The sequence below is a fragment of the Agelaius phoeniceus genome, chromosome 14 (assembly GCF_051311805.1).
Source record: "Agelaius phoeniceus isolate bAgePho1 chromosome 14, bAgePho1.hap1, whole genome shotgun sequence".
In the NCBI taxonomy this organism is placed as follows: domain Eukaryota; kingdom Metazoa; phylum Chordata; class Aves; order Passeriformes; family Icteridae; genus Agelaius; species Agelaius phoeniceus.
Genome location: NC_135278.1, coordinates 2,796,627 through 2,819,241, shown reverse-complemented (window position 1 = coordinate 2,819,241; position 22,615 = coordinate 2,796,627). Strand labels below are relative to the sequence as shown.

General features: G+C 49.1%; 1 protein-coding gene across 3 annotated transcripts in view; it reads right to left on the bottom strand.

The window, feature by feature from the left end:
• Window positions 1–22,615, bottom strand: part of LOC129125800 (vascular endothelial growth factor receptor kdr-like) — a 130,007-nt gene that overhangs the window by 32,052 nt on the left and 75,340 nt on the right. For 2 of the 3 annotated variants that reach the window (XM_054641447.2, XM_077185961.1), the window contains exons 12-18: window positions 15,564–15,672; window positions 8,814–9,107; window positions 6,832–6,978; window positions 4,754–4,879; window positions 4,559–4,665; window positions 3,311–3,446; window positions 1,445–1,549 (exon numbers count right to left, since the gene is read on the bottom strand). In XM_054641447.2, the coding sequence (XP_054497422.2) occupies window positions 1,445–1,549; window positions 3,311–3,446; window positions 4,559–4,665; window positions 4,754–4,879; window positions 6,832–6,978; window positions 8,814–9,107; window positions 15,564–15,672 (1,024 nt within the window). The remainder of the gene's footprint in view (window positions 1–1,444; window positions 1,550–3,310; window positions 3,447–4,558; window positions 4,666–4,753; window positions 4,880–6,831; window positions 6,979–8,813; window positions 9,108–15,563; window positions 15,673–22,615) is intronic. The other variant, XM_077185962.1, reaches the window with a different exon arrangement.

Below are 22,615 nucleotides of genomic sequence, written 5' to 3'. Positions count from 1 at the left end.
TGGCCTGTTTCCTTTGCCTTTGCATCATGTAAGATTTAAATATGAGGAAACAGTTACATAACAAATCATTTGGTGTGACAGGTGTAACCTCTTTATCTGGTTGTAGAATTCCCCATCATCTTTCTCCAAACTGTGTCATAAAGTAGGAGCTATTCCAAGATTCCTTCAGCCAGCAGTGTTTGCTGTGTCCATGGGTGGTATCACTCCTGATTTCCCCAGAGCCAGCTCAGAAGTGTTTCAGACAATTCTGCACATTGAATTTTAGCTTCAGTCCAGAACAGAGCTGAGCATACTACATGGAGATGGCAGAAATGCAGGCACCCCCAGAGCCTTTTAAATTCCCTGGATGGATGAACTGACACTAGAGAATCTTCTTTATTCATGAAAGTGATGAATTATGGGCATGTTAGCTGGGGAGGGGCACACCAGAGCAGGAGGCAGCTGCCTCCATGGGGGAGGGAGGCATAAAACGATGGAGAATCTGCCAAATATTGCTGAACATGTGCTGGCAGGGCAGAGCTGACATGAGGATCAGTTGGGAAGCACAGCATGGAAGGGAATGAAACCCCAGAGCTGTCCAGGATAGTATGTTTTGATGGAGATGGGAATATGTCTGGATCAGGGACTTCTAGGGGATTTCAGGGGTCTGGAAATGGGCATGGAACAGAAGATACAACAGCAGGAGAGAAGATGATTGGAAGGAGGAAAATAGAGAGGGGAGACCAGACCTGAAGGAGGTCCAGAGAGGTGACAAATGGGTGTTTTTGTGATTTCAGAGAGATGGGAGTAGCAGAGCACCAGGTGAGGCAGCTGGCAGCAGAAGCCAAGTCCCATGGCAGCAGTGACTGGCTGGTGGCATGGCAGGGGTTAATGGTGTCATGCAGCAGGATGGAGCCTGAGGGCCATGGCAGCATGGGCTGAGCCTCTGGATCCCCCTGAGGAGCAGCCCCCAGCCCTGCCCAAGCAGGCAGCCTGTGGCTGATGGTTCAGTCCTTGCTGTGTGCAAGAACAGGCTCCAGGTTCCCTCCTTCCCTCCTTCCCTCCACCCAACAGGAAAGCTGCCCTTCATTTCAATAATTGCAAGCAAGATGTCTCTACTCCCCTGGCAGTGTTTTTTTTTCCAGCCTCTCGAACTGTTCTACATCTGGCTAGGCTGGGATGGAAGGCTCAGCTCCAATTTTGGGCTATCTGCTGTAATTACACTCTGTAATCTGTTTCCCTCTTCACCCCACAGAGCTGGAAGCTGCTCTTTTCTTCCTTGAGGAATGCAAGCCTGAGGCAGCAGAGCAGCACGGAGCTGCTGTCATCCTCCCCTTCATGCCCCCAGGATGGCTGATCCCACATGGAGCCCACTCCCTGCAGGGCACAGCCAGCTGGGCACTGTGCCCTCGCTGCCCCCAGCTCCCTGAGCAGCCTGGGGAGGATCTCAGAGGGATTTTTGTACCTTTCAGCATTTTTACGGCAACTGTTTTGCAGGTTGAAGATTTATCAATGCCAAAAGCAGACGCCTCCACCACCTTCCCAAAAGCACCATGACCCAGAGTTTTACCTAGAGAAGCAAGAGTTGAGAGTGAGCCCAGCTGCACCAGCCAGGAGGGGACATGCAACCTCAGCTGTGCAGGAGAACCAGGCACAGTGCACAGACACAGGCACAGCAGCCTCCATCACATCCTGCAGCATATGGATACATCAAGGGTTTATCCATATGGCCTGGATGCAATCCAGCACGGGACAGAACAGAGGAGGGGAATCACTGCACTCACTGAGGGCAGGGCTGCACGGGTTGAGGGGACAAACATCACCTGGGGCTGTCCTGGAGCCCAGGGAAGGCAGAGTTTGGGTTAATTGTGGCAGGCTGATCTCTCAGGAATCATGGAGAGAGCCAGCAAGGCACTCAGGGAGCCACAGCACATTAACCCTTCAGTTATTGACACTGATTTGAGGGAAAAGCGGCACTAAGTGGGATTTAGGATGATTTGCTTTCTTCTTTTTGTTTATCTTCCCTTTCATTTGGATTTTCCTGCCTGTGTTACCTGGTGTGCTCTGACCCAGGGTCTGGCTCTTTGGTTCTGCCAATTTCTGTGTCCCATCATCATCTCAGATTTTGTGATTTTTTTTCTGTCCTCTCCTCCTTCCATGCTTTCCAGCTGCAGCACCAAGAGCACACAAATACAGGTATTTTCCCTGCACTCCTCAGTGCACACAGATGTTACAGTTTCACTGTACAAACACAGCCAGCTTTTTGCATTTTCTCACTCCATCAGCCAGCGAACTGAGCTGTTCAGTGAAATGTGGCTCATTTTTCCATGAGAGCTTTTTACAGCTCAAAGCCAAGCTCTTATGGTTGATAAGGAAGTGATTATTTGATGAATTGATAGCTTTCTTCAAAAGAAAACTCACTTTCCTTTTTCCTCTATGGGAATGAAATCACACTTTTGGCAGACAGTACCTGGAGGTACCTTTCCTCCCTGTCAAGACTTTGGCTTCCCTTTTCCAAGGAAAAGGAGTGGCAGCTATTTGGACAGAGTCTCCAAATCCCTCATTTCACCCTCCATCAGGCTGACCCTGCCTTCTGTGATCCCAGATCCAAGGGTGGCACTGTGACAGGCTCCTGCTGGGTTATCCAACAGCTTCCCTGGGATGGATCTGGGACCATCCTTTGACATCTCCAGTGTCCCTGGGAAGGATCTGGGACCATCCTTTGAGTTCCAGTGTCCCTGGGATGGATCTGGGACCATCCTTTGACATCTCCAGTGTCCCTGGGAAGGATCTGGGAAGGATCTGGGACCATCCTTTGACATCTCCAGTGTCCCTGGGAAGGATCTGGGACCATCCTTTGAGTTCCAGTGTCCCTGGCATGGATCTGGGGCCATCCTTTGACATCTCCAGTGTCCCTGGGCAGGACCTGGGGCCATCCTTTGACAGCTCCAGTGTCCCTGGGAAGGATCTGGGACCATCCTTTGACAGCTCCAGTGTCCCTGGGATGGATCTGGGACCATCCTTTGAGCTCCAGTGTCCCTGGGCAGGACCTGGGACCATCCTTTGAGCTCCAGTGTCCCTGGGATGGATCTGGGACCATCCTTTGAGCTCCAGTGTCTCTGGAAGGATCTGGGACCATCCTTTGAGCTCCAGTGTCCCTGGGAAGGATCTGGGACCATCCTTTGACATCTCCAGTGTCCCTGGGATGGATCTGGGACCATCCTTTGAGCTCCAGTGTCTCTGGAAGGATCTGGGACCATCATTTGACATCTCCAGTGTCCCTGGGATGGACCTGGGGCCATCCTCCCCCTGTGTGACCCCCAGCACTCACCCAGGCGCAGCCTGTCCCTGGGGAACTCCCATTTGCTGCTGTCGTAGGGCAGGCGCTCACACTGCTCGTCCAGGGGCATCTCCTCGGGGTCCATGATAATTGACAGGTATCCTGTTTTAATATCTGTGGCATCGGGCTAAAAACAGGGCGGGGAGAGATTATTCAGGGAGATTATTCAGGGGATTTACGCTGCAGCTCCGAAGGGAGGAGCTGTCTGGCAGCCCGGGGACTTCCCTGCCTTGCAGGCACTTTCATTCGGAGCCAGGAATGCATCACTGCAGCTTCCTGCTTCTGTTCTACAGCTGAGACACAAATGTTTGTGTGTGGCTGCTACTCGTGGCTTTTGGGAGGAGGGAAACACAAAATCTACCTGGATTAGCCAAAGGAAATCAATGATTTTCCATGGGAACTGCAGGAGCTGCACTTCCTCCTGCATATTTTGGCATTGTCACCGTGTTTTGTTCTGCAGTGATGATTCTCCACAGATCTCCCACTTCATGGCTGCAATTTATTGCAATTTAAAATTGCTAGAAATTGCTATTTCTGATGCTACTAAAGTGAGAAATTGTGGTTGGGTGGGTTCTGTGAGCAGACTTGAACAGGAGTGAAATGTAAAAGGAAATTCAGTGTTATCCACTGCTCTGTGAAACTGAGGTCAAGGATGAAAATGTGAATTTAATCCCTGTGTTTCCAGGAAGAGGGGAAATTTTACTCAAATACTGGAGATCAGCATTGGGACTGCAATTTGGTGAGAGCAGAGAGCTGTGCTTGCCTTTCTTTTTGCTGTTTGTTTCAGGAAAGCAGACCTAAATTCCTTGAAACTTTGCTGCAAGTTTACTTTTTGAGTCACAAAAGGAAGGTGAAAAAAGAACAAGGAGATCAAATCAGCTCTGTGGTTTGAGCTCATTTCTAGAGCAGACAGCCTGGGATCTTTCTTTAATATCTTTTAGAGTCAAGTGCTGAAATCAAGCCCTCATTTTAGAGGATTTAGGGTATTTTTTGTTATTCTCACAAGCCAGTTTGACTCATAGAGAGAGAGGAGCCTGATTTTATGGTTCCACAGAAGTGGCTGGAAACCTCACAGGTGCAAGGGTTCTCTGGAGAAGTCAACACAAAGCAAGGACTGAATTTTACAGGGACATTTCACCCAGTGTTTCTACCATCTGTCCCAAAGATTTGTCCCTAACTCTGCAGTCACCATGAGCTGGGACAGGTGCCAGCCTTTGTGCAGGAGGGGAGCTCTCTCACCTTCCTCAGTTTGCGAATGAAGAGGGTCAGCAGGAGCCAGAAGAGCGTGGCAGCCAGCCCCGTGCACACCAGGATGATCACCTCAATGTTGGATTTCTCCTCAGAACCTGCAGGTGAATGCACAGCCAGGTCAGAAGAGTGTCCAGACTGCCTGAGGGAGCCCTGTGGCACTGTGCATGCCCCAGGCAGGCTCACCCTGGATTCTGATGAAGGCTGATGTGCTGTCCTGGCCCAGCTCGTTGGAGGCCCGGCACTCGTAGAGCCCCTCGTCGTCCTTCTTCACTCTCTCAATCACCAGCGTGTTGTTTTCCATGGAAATTCCTGTTTCAAGGCATTTTGGTTAATGCTGGCACAATAACCTGCCTGCCAAAAATGCTTTTAGGGACAGAGCTGAAGGTGAGCTCCCACCCATGCAGGCTCTGCTGTGAGGACACATTTTAACTCTGTGCTCCTCCTGGTCTGGCAACCTTTCCCTGACTTTTTTTTTGCCTTTTCAACATCTGGATAAATTATTTGGCATCATTTAAACCACAGCAAATGTAGCTGCTGATTTAGAGGGGGTAGAGCCTGGAAATTAATCCAGAAGTTAGCAGAGGGATGCAGGATTGATGTCTGATAGCAGGAAGATACACTTGGAAAAATGGGAGCTCAGTGGAATTACTGAAGGCTGTGGGAAGGGATGGGACTTCTAACATAGGGAACATGGAACTCAAGTTAGGCTCTTCTTGGAAAAACAATGATGTGAAGCAATCCTGGATTCACAGGCAGCCAGGTGCAGTGGGAATAGGGAGGTTGCCTAGAAATGACCTATGAGAGGCTTCTCTATGTTTAATTTTCCCAATTTCATTTTTCCTGGTTGGTGGTACTGCACTGAGAGTTCTCCTGTTTCACTGAGGAGATTGGGGTAGAAATAGGGAAACAGGTCAGGCTTGCAATCCAAAAGGGAAGGACATTTTGAATTTCTGGGTGTTCTGCCCGTGCATCCCGTTGTTGTTAACAAGAGTACTGCACACAACTTGCCATGCACTGTGCTGAAATATTTACCCTGAGGTGTTTTTTCCAGATATTTTATTTATGTTTCCATTGGTTGGATGAGTTACATGCTTGTCCCTCTAGAATTATTTATAAAATTTCAGTAGCTATAAAGAGTTTCTCTCAGAACATTCTGACCTGAATTATGGATGATCCTAGATTTCCTACCTAGTCCAAGATGCAAAATTAAAGTCACAGGACCAGCTACTGACATGGGATTCTCCATGATTTATGGGAGGACTCAGGCCAGACTCAGCTCTGCACTGGGGCAGCCTCATCTCCAGTGCAGCTTTGAGCACAGAATATAAAACAGCCTTGAAGCCATTGGAGAGCACCCACAGGAGGCCACGAGGAAGGGGAAGGCTCTGGAGGGGTCTCATGAGGAGGGGCTGAGGGCACTTGGTTTGTTCAGCTGGAGGAGGCTGAGGAGAGACCTCAGTGCACTCTGCAACACCCTGCTGAGGGACAGCTCCAATCTCTGCTCCCTGTGACAGGGACAGCACCCAGGGAAGGGCTGGGGCTGGGCCAGGGCAGGGTTAGGTTGGATTTTAGGGAAAGGTTCTTGGCACTGCCCAGGCTCCCCAGGGAATGGGCACAGCCCCGAGGCTGCCAGAGCTCCAGGAGGGGTTGGGCAGCACTGCCAGGGATGCCCAGGGTGGGGTTGTTGGGGGTCTGGGCAGGGACAGGATTGGACTGGAAGATCCTGTGGGTCCCTTCCAGCTCAGCACACCCCAGGATTCTATGGCACAGAGCTGGGAAGGCACCTGGGCTCAGGTGAGGGGCTGCAGGCTCAGGTGAGGCTCCCTGCCCATGGTGGCTCTGTCCCACAGAGCTGAAAGCACATTCCCATCAGTGATAAAGGACATTTCATATGCCATGGGATGCCCTGAACCCCTCTGCCAGGTGACTTTGCTGCAGTTTATCATGGCCAGGACAGCTGGGAGCTCAGTCTGTGTTGCCAGACCCAGGTGCACCCTGTGGCTCAGTTTGGTGCCCACACTCTGGTCCCACACAAGCAGCCTGAGCAGCACTCCCTGATTTCCCAGTGCTATCCCAACGTGTGCTGGTCTGGAGCTTCCTCCCACCTCAGAGCCCAAGCTGGAGAGCCCTGCAGTGCCCTGGCATCCTTGGATCTGGGTGTGTGTGCCTGAGTCATGGGCACAGCTGTAGGTGCTGTGTGGTGGTGACCCTGCCAGTCCCACATCCCACATCCCAGACAGCTCTGGGCAGCAGGAGCTCACCTGATGCTGCTGAGATGGGGTATCCATTCTTCCTCCAGGTGACCTGAGGCTCTGGGGTCCCACTGACCTTGCACTCCAGCAGGATCTTGCCGCTGATGTTGACCTCCAGGTCTGTGAGGTTCTGGATCACGACCGGCGCCGCCTTCTCTGCAGCCACAAAGGGAAAGAGCCCCAGTCAGGTTTGGGGGGCCCTTCCCTCACCTCCCCTTCTTGCACGGCCTCTCTGGGCTGGATGTGGTGAGGCTTGGTTGATCAATTGATCAAAACTCCCCCCAAAGGTTCTGGGAGGTGTGGGTGAGGTTATTTGGTTTATTTTCACACTGCCTAAGCTTAGGTTTGGCTGCAGCTCCAGCTCCTCATCCTCTGAAGAACAAAGGATGGGGAGTGGGTGGTGCACATGCAGGGTGAAGGCAAAAAAGAGAAATGGGGGAAAAGAGGAAACAGTTCTAAAGGTTTTTTATCCTCCATCAGGAATGCAGTTTTCTCCTTACTACAAACCATGGTAACAACCACTTTATGTTCATTTATAAAAGGTGCAGGACAGCAATGAATAAAATCACAAACACAGCATAAAATATACCCCAAACTTGCAGTGAGGACAGAAGATGAGGGGCATTAGAACATAGGAAATGTTTGAATAGGGGAAGGAAAGCTGGTTTGGAGGGACATTTCCATGTGTGCTCTCCACAAGAGTTGTCTGACACGTGCCAGACAGATCACAGACCCCAGTCATCCTCACAAGAACGTGATCCTGATTCCAGCTCTCCATGGGTGTATTCACAGTCTAGCTGTGTTTTTCCCATAGCTGTGCTGTGTAGGTGTGTGTGTAGGTGGAAATCTGACTGACTGAATAAAAATATCTGCCAGGGGAGAGGAAAGGGAAGTGCCTGAATGCAGAGAGCAGAGCAAGGCCAGTGCCTCACTGCAGGTGATGCTCACAGGTGGCCCTGGTGCTGTGGGGACCACCAGACCATTATCACTGCCCAACAGCTGAGTGAGACTCCTTCCCTTCCTGTCTGCCTCAGGAAAAGGGAGATGTCTGTGTGTATGTGGAAATAAATCACCTCCCAGTCTAGAACCAGAGGATCTGTGTGAGGAGGGAAGGGGCTGGGAGGCTGCACAGGGCATGTGCCATTCACCCCAAGGCTGTGCTGAGGGACTCTGCAGTGCCTCCTGAGCCACAGGAGCCAGTCTGAAAATCCCTGGCTAGTTCAGCTTCTGAAGCACTCTGACTCCTGCTCCCTGACTTGCTGCTGCATGTCTCAGTTCTGCTCCAGTTCTGTGCTTTTGTTTTCTTCACCATTGGAAGGTGGTTAATAAATGTATCCATTCCCCATGCCAGCAGCCCTTTGTCTTCTGAGGAGGCTTAGAGATGATCACCCACCTTCTTCACTCTGAAGCAGAAGAAACTTCACTAATTTTCAGTGACTTCCTACTGGCAGAAGTGTCCTGCCCTTTGTATTCCCACAGCCAACAGAACCAGGCTGGAGGATCTCAGTGAAATGAAAAGATTTGGGGGCTTGGGTGTAAGTAAGAAAATAATTGTTGTAACAAAGTGCATCCCTCTCACCCAGAATAAATGGCACATGTCACTTGATTTTACACTTGCCCAGGGACATTTGGGATCTGCTGAGTCCAAATCTATTCAGGTATCTCATCCTGGCAGCTGAGAGTGGGTACCAAAGTCATACAGATCTGGGGTGAGCATCCCAAGCTACAGCTGTGCTATCAGTAAATGGTGGGTGATGCTTTTTGTCCTCAGCCAACTCTAAATCTGCACCCAGCATGGAGCTGGGAAGAGAAATGCTGCTGAAATCACCTTAATGTGATCTCAAATATTTTACCCAAAGCCAGCAGTGGCTGGGTGAGTGTTCTCCATGCCAGGCTGTCAATCCACACAGAGTAAATGACAGAAGCAAAGCAGAGCAGGACACAGGGTGTGTGTTAGGACACGTCCCAGTGCCACTGTCCCCTGCACATACCTCTGACCAGGAGCTGGCTGTGCTGCTCCAGCGTGTCCGTGCTGTTCTGCTCGTTCTGGGCTCGGCACTTGTAGAGGCCACTCTGCTCCCTCGTGACGTTGGCAATGAGCAGGGTCAAGGAGATGGAATATTTGTCCATTTTCCTGACCACAGAGCGGCTGGGAGCTGCCTCTGAGGAGGGGTAGTACCAGGCCAGGTGGGTGTAGATGTACTTGGAGGCCCGGCAGGTCAGCTGGACATCACTGCCCACGATGGCTGTGACTTGGGAGGGTGTTTGCAACCCAGAGGGCACATCTAGGAGGAAGAGAAAACATGTCAGGAATCAAATCCCAGCTGAGAGAATCTTTGGCTGCCTGGCTGCTATTTGAGGGTCAAGTTTCTAGCAGCAATGGAAGAAGCCAGGTTTAATGAGGCACAGAATTCACAGAATTCCCAGAATCACCAGGTTGGAAGAGACCTTCAAGATCATGGGGTCCAGCCCAGCCCCAAGAGCTCAGCCAAACCCTGGCACCCAGTGCCACATCCAGGCTTTGTTAAACACACCCAGGCATGGGGACTCCACCACCTCCCTGGGCAGCCATTCCAGAACTTTCTCACCCTTTCTGTAAAAAACTTTTCCTAACATCCAGCCTGTATTTCCTTGGTGCAGTCCTTGAAACTGTCAGTTCCTGGAGAAAGAGCCCAGCCCCACCTGAGCACAGGCACCTTTCAGGGAGTTGTAGAAAGTGCTAAGGTCATCCCTGAGTCTCCTTTTCTCCAGGATAAACAACCCCATCTCCCTCAGTCATGGAAATGTGGAAACAGGCACTGGAGCTGGGAATTAGGGAAGTGAAAGTTCCTCTCACTGCCCTGTGCTAGTCCAGCCCTCAGCATTCTAAAGTAATGAATTGAAAGCTTATAAATAGAAGGAGTTAATGGACTGAGAGACTTTAATCAGGAGCTGTTTCTATCCAAGTAGATTAATGTGAGCTCTTCCCTCTCCACAATCAGGGCTGGAAAGCATTAATTGCAGAGGAATAAAGAAACCCATTCCCATCCCCTCAGGAGCAACACCTTCTTCCCCACTGAACAGACTCCTCAATTCTCTCTTATTCCAACTGTGCCAATATTTATTTCCATCACATGTGAATGCTGGATATTTACTTGATCACTGATGGATTAACTGATCTAATGATGTCTAAATCCTTGAGGCCTTATATTTAGCAGAGAGGTATTCTGAGTCATGACTCTGACCAAGCCATGAGTGAGCTGCTTCTTGGTATATTTTTAGTAACTTTTCACTCCAGAAAAATAGTTATAAAAAATCAATTTTCCTGAAGTGGCAAACTGAATCCATCTGAAAACAAGAACAACTGAGTGGAAGGCCAGAGCCTGCCCTGCAGTAGCTGCCAGAGACCTGCAAGTAAATTGGGGCTGGAAGATACTTTATTGCCTTGGGATTTTGTTAATTTTAGGGCTCTATCCACCTGAATGAAAGTTCATGGATTCCCACAGTGATCTGGAATTATTCTGCTGTCTGCTAGGTCAGGATTTTCAAGCAACTGAGAGTTGTGAGGAACCTCTTATCAATGTTACCAGGGATGGGGCCCTTGGGAGGGCTCACTCTGGGTCACCTTCTGAACAGGAACAGCTTTGCCCTAAATCTGAGAGATGATTCAGTGCCAAGCTGTTGGTGAGATGCTTCCTGAAGCCAGGATGAGCTGGTGGGACTCAGAGAGGGCCAGGAGTGAAGCAGAACAAGTGTGCACTGCATTTGCCATCTGCAAATTCCACCTGGAATCTGGCCAGGGGCTCCCACTGCAGAAAGTTCTGCAGAAGCTGCAGCTGAGCAGAAACAGTGAGGCTGCTGAAATAACCAATCTGCCTTATAATAAAGCACACATTCTATAAAATACAGAGCCCTGGAGGAGCTTTCAGATATGATTAAAAAGTCTCTCTTCTTCCCAAGTCATCTGGAGTAGAACCCATGAGCTTTTGCTTCATGGTTTTTAAAGACTGGCACCAGAAATATTTCCCAAAAGATCCAAAAAGAGAAGAGACCCCCTCAGGCCACAGCTGTGGAAATTGTTATTTTGCTCTTCTTTCCTTGTGCTGGAGTTGCAGTTTGCTCTCTGCAGGGTGTTGTTAGGCTCAGTTGCTCTCTCTTGGTGCCAGCTGTGTGCTCAGGCTGCCTGGTGTGACACTGCTCCCTCCTGATGTCCTGTGCTCCCAACATGTCCAAATCCTCTTATTGGCATGGGAGGAATGTCTGAGGCCACCCAGGGCTCTCCAGAAGGGCAAACTGAGAGCCAGTGAGACACTGGGCTGTGGCATGAGCAGCATTTCACATCTCCTGAATCTCTCCAGCCACAACATGGAACAAGTGCAGCATCCCTTGGAATGAGCCTGCCTTGGGCATGGCACAGCTTGGGCTGCAGCATTTTGGTGCAAATTCCCAATAAATGGGATGTGTCCATTCCCAAGCCCTGGGTTTTGAAGGATGCTCCATAGTTTTGCTTTGTTGCTGGACTTGAAAGTTGCCAGGGGTTTTTTTTCTACCAACTTAACATTCTGGGAGCAGAGGCCTGGCTTGTTTTTCTTATCATTCCTTCTCCTGACATTTTTTATTTAGCATTTTGAATATTTTTAGCTGGAACCTGTGCTATTCTCTCCCATCTTGTTTGCCTTTCAAGCAGCTCTTTCAGCTCCAATAGAATATTCATTAATTTTCATTGCAGTGGAAGGAAAAAGAGAGGAAAAAAGAAGTTGCTCTGCTCTATCTTTTCATGCTCTCCTCTCTCTCTTTTCTCCTCCTACCTGGATTATCAGGGGAGTGAGTGCAGCTTGGAGAGCACATTTCAAGTCAGTTCATCTCTCAGCCAGCTTTGCTTACATAATCCTGAACCTGAGCAGTGATTAACTTCCTTTCTCTGAACAGATACTGTGTTTTAGAAGGCTCCTAATAAGTTGGCTGAAAGAATGCACCACAGGGCCTTTTCCCTTTTATCAGCAGTCACCAAACATTTGTCTCAGGTGTTGGGTTACAGCATAGTAGCCGCGAATTTCCCTCTCCACCGTGTGCGATTCCGTGGCAAAAGAGGGAAAGGAGCCATTGGGGGGAGGTAAAAAGGCCGCATAAATCAAAGGCAAGGCTGGCTCCATTTGTATTTACAAGGAATTAATTGTTTTTAATTTCCTGTGCTTTGCACAATAATCTGTGTAATTCAAAACTCCTGCTCTTACCCAAATTCCAGCGCTGGGCCTGGCAGGGGGGGTTGCACCAGGAACAGGGATGGAGGGAAGGGGAGCCCCTCTACCTGGAGCAGTGGTGCTTGTCAGGAATCCTGTCAGCACCTCGGGAATGAGCACTTTGGAGTGGCACAAACTCCTAGAACAGCCCAGCTCATCCATTGTTCTGCTATCTGAGAGCAGATTTTTATCTCCTGCTGGAAATGCAATATTTTCTTTCGGGCAGAAATCTTTAACTCCATTTTTCTCAGTTGTTTTGGCAATCAGATAAACCCTTGAAAAAAGGGCTATGGTTATTATTTGTTGTTCTTATCATAATTCATTTCTATTCCCAGAACATTCTGAGTTTTCAGATGGGTGGGATCCCACTTTGCTGAATGTAGTGCAGTCAGACAAAGGCTGGAATTTGATTTACTCTGGACCTGCTGCTCTGTGGAGCTGCCCTTTCCAAGGTGCAGAGCAGAGATTAGACATTAAATGACATTAAATGACATTAAATGACACTTGTCCATGGCAGAGAATCCCTGCAGGAGACACCAGGGCAGCTTTTCCCTGCACTGGGGAGTTTGCAGCCTGCTTGGAATGTCCTTTGGAGCTGGACAATGACATCTCTGAGCATCTGGTGGCTCACCCAAGGCTTAAATGGGAACTCTGGAGTCAGAGCAGGGGTGGGAAAGGCAGGCAGGGGTCAGATCTTGATTGGATTGACACAAAACAAAACTCCTGGAGTAGGAGTTGGGCCGGGACGATGGATAAATGCCTTTAGGAGAGACTGCAGAGGGACAGTGACAGCCAGGACATCTGCAGGAGGGGCTGCCACTGCATCGTGAGATTTCTCATCACTCTGGACCCCTTATAAGGTTTGGATTCTGAGTGATCTCCAAACCCTGCTGACCCCTCATGAAATGAACTCTGCTGGCAGAGAAATGATTTAAAAATAGAGCCCAGTGCTAATTCTGGTGTCCGTGGGAGTTTTTGTGGGGGTTCTGCAGTGGAAGAACAAAATGGTTGCTGACAATTATTCCACAGGGATAAATTAATTTTTCTGAAATTAGAGTGGTGGTGGTGGTGGTGAAAACATCAGACTGAAGTGAGCACATCCCCAGAAAGCAGCCTGGGCAACACCTGAGGAAATGTCCCTGGAACATTTTGCCATGTCCTGGGAAAGGATCTCAACCCTGCCCCAGTGGAACAGGGATTTGAGGGAGTTCAGCCTCTGTGTGATCCTCAGATTTCTTACCAGGAAGAAGTGAGTTAAGCCCAGCTCAGCCAGAAGGTCTGAAAGCAGCTCAGGGAGCAGCAGCTCATTTGTTGGTAGGAGATAATGGGAGAGCAGGTCTTTAAAATCAGCAAATTGCTGAATGAACTGAGGGGTGCCACACTTGGAGCTGCTTTGCAGAGATCTGTGACATGCTACAAACATTTCCCAGATGCCCCAAAGCCCCACATGTTGCTCATGTGCTCTCAAGCTCTACCCCAGCCTTCAGCTCAGCCCTGAGGTTTGGCCTGCACAGAATGAACCCCTCAAACCCATAAAGTGAGCAACTCAGAGCCTTGTGCTGTTGGGCCTCCTCTGCCTGGAACCTCTCAGGCCATCCCTGGATGTCCCTCAACACTGAGACAGGAGAAGACTCCTGGGCAGAGTAAGCTGGAGCTGCTCCAGGATGACCTGCAGAGCTCTCCCCACAGCCTGGCCCTGCTGCAGCAGCACTCAGAGGGAGCCCACAGCAGGCACTGCTGCTGCTCACTGCTGCAGCATGACCTAGTTTAGCACCAGGACAGCCACATTTAGAAAGTTTTCATTCCTTTCTAATCCATAAACACCACTATTTTTAAATACAGCACTTCCAAAAGCCAGTCATGCTTGGTCAGCATTTGCCTCTTCCCCAGAATGGTGCAGACTCCCAGTTTTCCTTCCCAGGCTGGAACACATCTGCCTGGCCATTCACCTCCTGCTCTGCTTGGGTGAATGGAGACATTCCCACCATAACCACTGTCAGTAATTTCACCCAGTGATTCATTTCCTTCATCATTCAAACTGCATGATTAAACCACTTGTGTCTCAAAACATCACTAGTTGGATTTTCAAATAAAAAATTTGAAATATTACCTCACCGTGGGTGGAAAAAAACCCCCCCTACATAACTTCATAATTAAAATAAACCAGAGTTGTGCAAGGTGCATGGGATGATCTAACCCTTTGGATCTGACCTTATGCTCCTGGCTTATTTCTTTGGGTTTAGTCACCAAGTGTGGCAGTTCTGTGTTCAGCTGGATAACCCACCCAGACATAGCAGCTGGCAGAATTCCCAGCAGGACACTCAACACTTGGAAGGGGTGAGGTGGAAAATTAATAGCTGGTCTTCAGCCTGCCTTGGACATCTTGGGGATCTCTTATACCTGAGCTGTGTCTCCCAAAAATGCACCTTGAAGGGCATTTCCCTGAGGAAATGAGAGTTGGGACTTTGGGAAATATCTTTTGGAGGCTGAAAGCCTCTCCTGTCTCCTGTCACCTCTAATGGAGATGAAATCTTTGCCCTCCATGGCTCCTGCTTCATTATTGTTGGATGGCATTTTTCTCTTGGCACATTGTGTAACACCAATGGGAACAGTGTTTGGTGAGTCCTTTTTTGGCTGGAAGGATTTGAAAGGTGCTGGATTCCTTTGGAGCAATGGAGTCAAACAAGCCAGGAGGGAGGAGAGGCACAGGAGTGCAGATCCCTGCCACGAGCGAGCTCTGCCCTCCCAACTTGTTCATGGGCAAAGACCCAAGCAGTGAGAATCAGACATTTACTTTCCAGGACATTTCTGCACTCTTTGTTCTAAAAATCGATATTTTGATGCAAATCCTGGCAGCCAGCATCCACTCATCCAGAAAGTGAGCACAGAAACGTTTCAGTTTGTTCTGGGGGAGCACTTGAATGAGACTGTCCTTAGACTCTCCTCTCTTTTTGAGCTGCCATCTCTCCTGAAAGCATGATGTAGATGTTGATCTCACTCCTAAAGAATCCCTGTGCTGAAAGGTTAAGTGGATATTTGTTTGGATCTGTGTTCTTTGGAGAACCTCCTCCCTGCACAAAGGGCACTGCAGAGGCCCAGGCAGGGCTCCAGTGTCACAGTGCCACCAGCCTGGACTGGGCTGCATCCTGGCCTTGCTCACCTTTGTGTGCCTGCTGATTTCCTTGGGGACCAACCTTTCTCCTGGCTCAGGGAGAGGCTCCAGGCCTCTGCAACACCACAAAAGCTTCAGCTTTGCCAGAGGTTTCCTAAGGACAGCTCTCAAATGTCACCAGTGCTGCTTTAAGGCACAGAGAGGGACTTGGGGCTGCAGCTGCAGCTGCAAAGGGCAAAGAGCCTTTGGGGCTGGACATGTCCAACCTGCCTTGGGTGGGGTGAGGAGCCTGGGAATGCTCCAAAGAAACAACACCCAGGGATGGCCAGGAGTCTGAAGCAGCGCTCAGCAGGCTCCCAGGGAAGCCAGAGCAGCAGCAGCAGTGCCTGTGGGGAGGTGTTGGTGCTCACCTGACACGTAGAAGGCGATGCTCCGCTCCTCCTCGCCCACCTTGTTGGCAGCCACGCAGTAATAGATCCCTGAGGCACTGCTGTCCTCCATGCTGAGGGTGCTCACAATCTGCCCACAAAGAGAACACAGGGAATGGCTCTGAGGGTGTGTGAGGGTAGAAATTTGTTTCTAGTTAATAACAGGCGAAAGTCCCCGACAAGTGCTGCTACTTGGTTTGTGTCTCTTGTCATCTCAGCCCAGCTAATTCTCTTCCCTCCTCATTCCTAAACCTTCCCCTTCCTTTTCCCCCCTGTCTTACCCATGAAAAACAGGGACCTGCCAAGGTCTTTGTGTGACAACATCAAGGAAAAAACTGAAGGGAAGGGCTTGGAGGATCCATCCAAACACAGTCCCACAACCACCAACTATTCCCTTTGCTGCTTTTCAGCTCTGGGTTCTGTGGGGTATGCCCACATTTGCATGGGAAGCAGGTAATTCCTATGGATGTGGTACAAAGAGTATTGCAGCCTTTTGTTTTTCCCCTCAGAGAAGGGAGGGAATGATGTGGCCCCTTGGTGCTGGGAGCCCCTTGAGTCCAAACCCCTTCCCTGGAGCTGCACAGGACTGGTTCAGTGAGGAAGGGAGCCCTGGAGAAGCTGCCAGTGCTGTAACACTGAGCAAATGCAGACAGGGAGGAGCATGGGGAAGGAAGGAGCATTGTCCTGAGCTTCACCACATCAGAAAAGGAGGGGGTTCTGTTATTTCTGGGACTGAGCTCAAACATGTCCTTAAGAACCTGTGCCCCTTATACCTCCCAAGGCCCAGGCATGTGGCACTGCCCTGTCCCTGTCAGTGCAGCCTCTCAGGATCATACAGGAACATCCACAGACCAAGCCTTTAATTATTCCTTGTATTCCTTTGGAGGGTGAGCAGGAAAACAGAGCCTGAGCCACCAAGACAGAGATGTTCTTGCAGGATTCCTCTGCTTCCCCTGCAGCCATTCACCTGAGGAGCTCTGAGCCCTCACATTTGGAACAAATATCACTTTCTTTGCCATCCTCTCTAAGGCCTTTGAGAATCAAAACTTGTAACACCCTCTGGCCCTTTGTCCTTATCTCCAGAGAGCTCTTTGAAGTGCACAGAAGCATCTCTGGACTTTCTTTTTAATATCCTAAACTAAACTCGCACAAGACATTCCTTTACCCCTCCTAAAGCTGCCCTATGAGTGTGTCTAGAGCTGTGTGGGATGAATTTTCTGAGTTATTTAAGATTTGCTGAGATCTGGCACTTTAAATCCTGCAGGGAAATGAGTTCCAAAGGTTTTGATCCCATGTGCATTTGCCATTCTGATGGTAAGCATTTGCAGTAGAATAAGGGCTAAGTGGAAAAGTCTTTACTTTTCATGGTAAGAATGGGGAACCCCCAAATTTAGGGGTGAAAAAGGAGAGCATCAAACCCAACTCCCTCTGGTGTCCAGCACAGAAAGAGCTGTGCAGTCCTGAGTGATTTCTGCTGTGAAAAGAGCTCTGCCTTGGCTGTAAAACCAGCCTGGCCATAAGAGCAGCCTGCTCCTCCTCCTGCTGCTGCTCCTGGAGCAGTGGCCCAGGGCCATGGGCTGGGAAGGAGCACATGCAGAGCCCTGAGCAGCACTCTGGAATTCCTGCTGAATCAGGACCAGCATCTTCCTCCTCATGGCTGCTGGAGCTGAGCATTTCATGTTTGGGAAGAGCACAAGGCAATGTAAATGTACGTGCTGAGGGCAGGAGGGGGTACATTTGGACAGCTTTTTAACAGCTATTAGTCTTCCCAAGTGACAGCTCTAGCTGGGAAGTGGAGGATAACACTGCAGAGCCAGGCAAAATCATAAAATATCCATTTTGGGACATGTCCAAAGTGTTAGGGGTGACACTGTGGCTCTTCTAAACACTGATGCAATGCCTCAAGCTGCTTGGTGGCCCAGAGGTAAATGCTCATGAGCACACACACAGACAGATGCTGATATCTCCAACTCCATAACTCAGGAAAAGTCTGGCAGGACAGTGGGAAAACAGAAAAAAAAAAAAAAGAAAAAAAAGAGCAAATAGCTATCCTGAGACCTCATTGGAGCTAATCTCAGTTGTGTCTAGATATGAAGGTGAAAGAGATGGTAAATGACAGTGGGAAACAATCTGGGGACAAATTCTTGGGGGAACAAAACTACTGAGGAATAGAGGAAAAAAACCCCAAAAAAATCAAACTATTGAGGAATAGAGAGAAAGTAATTTTCTTATTTGGATGCTCTGGTCATTGTTGTGCACTTGGATCCCAAATCCTTACACACCTGGGCACCAGAGATCAGGGACTTCCCTGCCTGGGCCCACAACTGGCACCTCCCAGAGCCCTCCAGACTGAGACTTTTAAACCAACAGCACCCAGTGGAGACCTGCATGTGATCCCAGAGCTGGCAATTCAGGATTTTGAGCGATTTTCTTGTAAGATGAATCCCTTGAAATCATTCTGTATCAACCTTTCACTCCAGTTGTGTGGTCCTGGGTAAATCCCTGAGCCTGGGAGCTCAGTTATCTTTCCAACATCTGAAATAAAGTTCTCAGTGGTCAAACTAATTTAATCCTGGTTGGTTTGGTAGCTGAAATTTGAAGTCTGTGTGTGTTTGGTCACAGTGGCAGGTTGGGATAAGGATTTTGTTCTTCTAAATGCCATCCCTAATGAAAAAATGGTTTTAATTGAGCACCCAAACTCAGGGATCTTCCCCCATTATTAACAGTGCAAACTGTTGGACTCTGCAGGGGCACAATCCCAGAATCTGGGGACCTTTAGCAGACAGTGGAAAAGTTCTGAGGGGATAATCCCTGTGTGTGCTTAGTCCCTGCACCTGGAGAAGTATTTTCCACTCCTGGAATCATAGCCAGGGTAGAAAAGCTTGAGACATGTTGGAGTGAGTTCAGAGGAGGCCACGGAGCTGCTCCAGGGCTGGAGCCAGGCTGGGAGAGCTGGGGGTGCTCACCTGGACAGGAGAAGCTCCAGGGAGAGCTCAGAGCCCCTGGCAGGGCCTGAAGGGGCTCCAGGAGAGCTGCAGAGGGACTGGGGACAAGGGATGGAGGGACAGGACACAGGGAATGGCTCCCAGTGCCAGAGGGCAGGGCTGGATGGGATATTGGGAATTGTTCCCTGTGAGGGTGGGCAGGCCCTGGCACAGGGTACCCACCCTGGATCCCTGGCAGTGCCCAAGAGAACCTGGGACAGTGGGAGGTGTCCCTGCCATGGCAGGGGTGGCACTGCAGGGTCTCTGAGTCCCTCACACCCCAAACCCCTCTGGATTGATTCCATGATCAAGGCAGGGCTCACTCCACAGCTGCTTCTCAGAAAACCCAGAGCACAGCACTCTCTGCTGAGCTGGATAATGATTGATGTGAAACCTGCATCTGCCTTAAAATTTTGTGCCTCTGCACTGAAAATGCCATCAATGAACTATTTACAGCCTGGAAAGGTGCAGTTTCCAGCTTCCCTGGCCCTATGAGCAGCAGTGCCACAAGGATGTCCCACCCTCAGCTCCTGTGCAGGCAGTGCTGGCACAGGGCTAATTAATAACAAATTATTGGCATGTCGTGTCTAGACATCCTCCTAGTGGGAGCTGGATGGGATCCTGGGAGTTCACTGCAAACCAAACACATCCCAGGCTGCATTGCCTGGGTTGGATTTGGAATTAAGGACTCCATTTCCTATTACTTAACCTAAAGGCCACCCAATACTGCGAGCCCAAGGAAGGGATTATTAGCTAATAAATAATTACTAGGAAAGAATAAACTCAGTTTGAAGCTCAATAAGCCAAGGAATAAAATGAATGATTTCTGAAGAACAGCTCTGACAAGTAAATAGAGCTTGCTGCTGGGAAAACTCCTGATGGAGTAGTTCAATTAAGTCCATATGTAATGTTCTCAAACTGATAAAAATAAGTTATTTTAGAAGCAGCCAAATAACATTCCCCAGCCATGCACTGTGAGTGTTTTAAGACATCTTGTAGTAAGGACAGAGCAACGAGACCTTTCTGAAGCTGGAGCCAGCCTGAATTAATATCTCTTGTTCTTCCTTGCTTTCTCTTTCCTTTGTGTGCCCCTCCCCACCCCAGAGCTGTAGTTAACAATCCTTCTTCTTTCACTTCGTTAGCTCTCCGTGGGCAGGATGAGGAGTGCAAAATGTGGGTGGAAAACTTCTCAGCTGTCTGACTCTGGCAGAGCAGGGCTGGAGGTGGCTACAGGGGGATGGAATTACAGAACTTGAGCAGGAACCCTGCACAGAAAGCATTCAGCTCACTGCTAATCCATCCACTTGAGTGGCACAGCACAGCACTTGTTTGCACAGCCTGACAGTCCTGAGCCAGGGCTGGAGTTCATTCACTCAAAACATGCTAAAGGATGGACTGAGCAGGAGTGAGGAGAGAAGCTGGCAGCTGCCTGAGAATTGCCAGCTTTGCTCCCATCTCTGCCAGGGGCGTTCTGTCCCTGGGAAAGGGGAGCAGCCAGTGCCTTCCTCAGGGTGAGCAGAGCTGGTGGCAGCACTGGGAGGTCAGGAAAGCTGTTGGGGACTGGGCTAACTGCAGGTTAACTGTGCCATGGAGGGACTGATCACCTTCCAGCCCCTGGAGCAGGTGGGTAAATCCTGCCTGGTCCTGAGCAATCACCGCCCCCTGCTCCCTCCTCCAGTGACTGCAGATTTTTTGTTCTTTTTATTCCTTCAGGAGGTCAAAACTTGGCATTTTGGGGTCACTTTTCTTGAGTGGTTGTGAATTTAGGAGGCCAGGGAATTTGACAAAGGGGCAGTTCTGATGTCCCTGCTGCTGGCCAGGCTCTCACCAGACCCACCAAGGACAGCTCCTGTGCCTGGGCAGTGCCTGACACACCTGGGCTGATCCCCAGGGATGGCTGCTGTGTCCCAAACCCCTCCCTGTGCTGTGCCCTTCCTGGCAGCCTGGGGTGACAGGGCTGCAGAAGTTCCTGGAAGTGACAGATTTGAACAGCCTGCCTGAGCTGCTCACACACTTCTCACCACACACATCCCACTGCTCTAATGGAGACTTTTTGTTCCTTCAGGAGGTCTAAATTTGGCATTTTTGGGTCAGTTTTCTTGAGTGGTTGTGAATTTCACCAGCAGAAACACCCACGTGGCCTGGCCACTCTCATATAGACATGAAAGGGAGAAAAGAGATGAAAAGAACCCCCCAGAGAGAGATGAATTATGCATGAGTCTTGCTATTCCCTTCTGCTGGTCCCAAGCTCAGGCCAGTTTGTTATTTTGCTAACAGGAAAGAAAATAAAATAGCAACCTAGCTCCTTGTACTTGAAAAGTCAGGCAATTCCTGCAGTCACGGGTGTCACACCTGGTGTGAAAAAGCAGATTCAGAGGAGCCCTGCAGTGCTTTAACTCCCAAAGTGAGAAGTTCAGGTGGACTCCAGACCCCAGGGAAAATGAAACAATCACAGTGCAACTGCCTCAGCTGTGTGACCATTTCATTGGGCACTGTTTGACCAAAACTTCACCAAAGTGCATCAATACCTGAACCATAACCTCGTGCCTCTCCTCAGGAGTGAGACTCAGGCTTAGGAAGGCAGGAGGAGGTGACTTTCACTTCTCTATCTGTGGAATACTCATGGAATAATCATGATGAGGATGATGACAGGAGAGCTCAATTTTACATGGCACTTCTGTCAGGAGATGTCTGAAGAGTTTCATATGATCAAAGAGCACCAGGGGTTTGCAGGAAAAAACAATGCTTGCTGCCCTGCCAGCTTGCTTTGGGCAAATTTCTGGATCTGATGATTCCAGGGGAGTTATTCCATATTTTTAGCAGCTCTAAACAGTTAATGCAAGTTTCCACATGTGGCTGGACCAGCTTTTAGTGCCTCAGCTCCCAAGGGTGAATCTTGGGTGTTGACAAATCCTAGAGCCAAGATGAACTCCACCTTCTGGAACTCCAGTGCTCATGGGACAGCTGAAATCCCACAGGAAAATCCCCAACCTCAGCTAATCCCAGGTTCCTAACACAGTTCCTGAAAGCTCAAACTCCAGCATCTTTATTTTTTCATCTCCTTGGTCAGTGTAGGGGAATTACTTGCTGGGACATGGTGGGAATGGATTGGGCTGGTTCCTGTCTGTCCCATTCATTTTCCCTCAGACTCTTTAAAAAATTATATTCTATAATACAAAGACTCCAATTAACACAGTCTTGAACTTCAGAAAGGGGGAAGGAGAGGAACTGTCTGCAATATAAGCAGGGAGTGAAACCTGAGATTCCTATAATTTAGTTATATTAATTTGAATAAATCTTAATCAGGACATAAGAATTAATAGGAAACACCTCAGACTGTGTTTTCAGCCAGGCAGAAAAAGAATGAGTGTACTATAAATTGTAAAATTATGTAGCTCCTAACCTTAATAATGAAATATGTAAAAGCTGATTATATACATATCATATATATGGAGAGAAACAGTAGCTCTGAGAGTCTCAAAGCTCTTGTCAGCCCATGCAGCAACCAAAAAGTTTTACAAAAAGAAGAAACTTTGAAGGTAAATATCACAAACCTCCATTTTTATAAATAATTAGCACTTTTAGGGGGTTGCTTTTACCTAAGATGTAAAATTCTTAAAGAATACATTAAAGCCAGAGCTTAAGGGGCACTATGCCATCTAAATAAATCCAATTTATAAATATCTCCCAGCAATGGAAAAACTCAGGAATGAGAGGCAAACACTGATTTTCTCCTTCCCAGCCCAAGCTCCATGTTTCCAGAGCTCTGGTTTGGATTATGTTTAGAACTGGAAGGTCTCCTGAGAAAGAGCAGATGGCTGAGGCACTGATCCTGCCAGATGCTGATTTAGTCTGGAGCCAGTCCAGGAGAGCACTTTAGCTTTGTGCTTAACTTTAGGCATGGGACTAACTCAAGGATTCTCCCATGCTCAAAGGTGAGCCAGGATTGGATCCAGCACCCTGCAGGATCAGACACTGAACCATCTGGAACATCCACCTCCAAACCTGGAGCTGCAAACCCACTGCAAGTCCAGCAGGTGATCCCAGCCA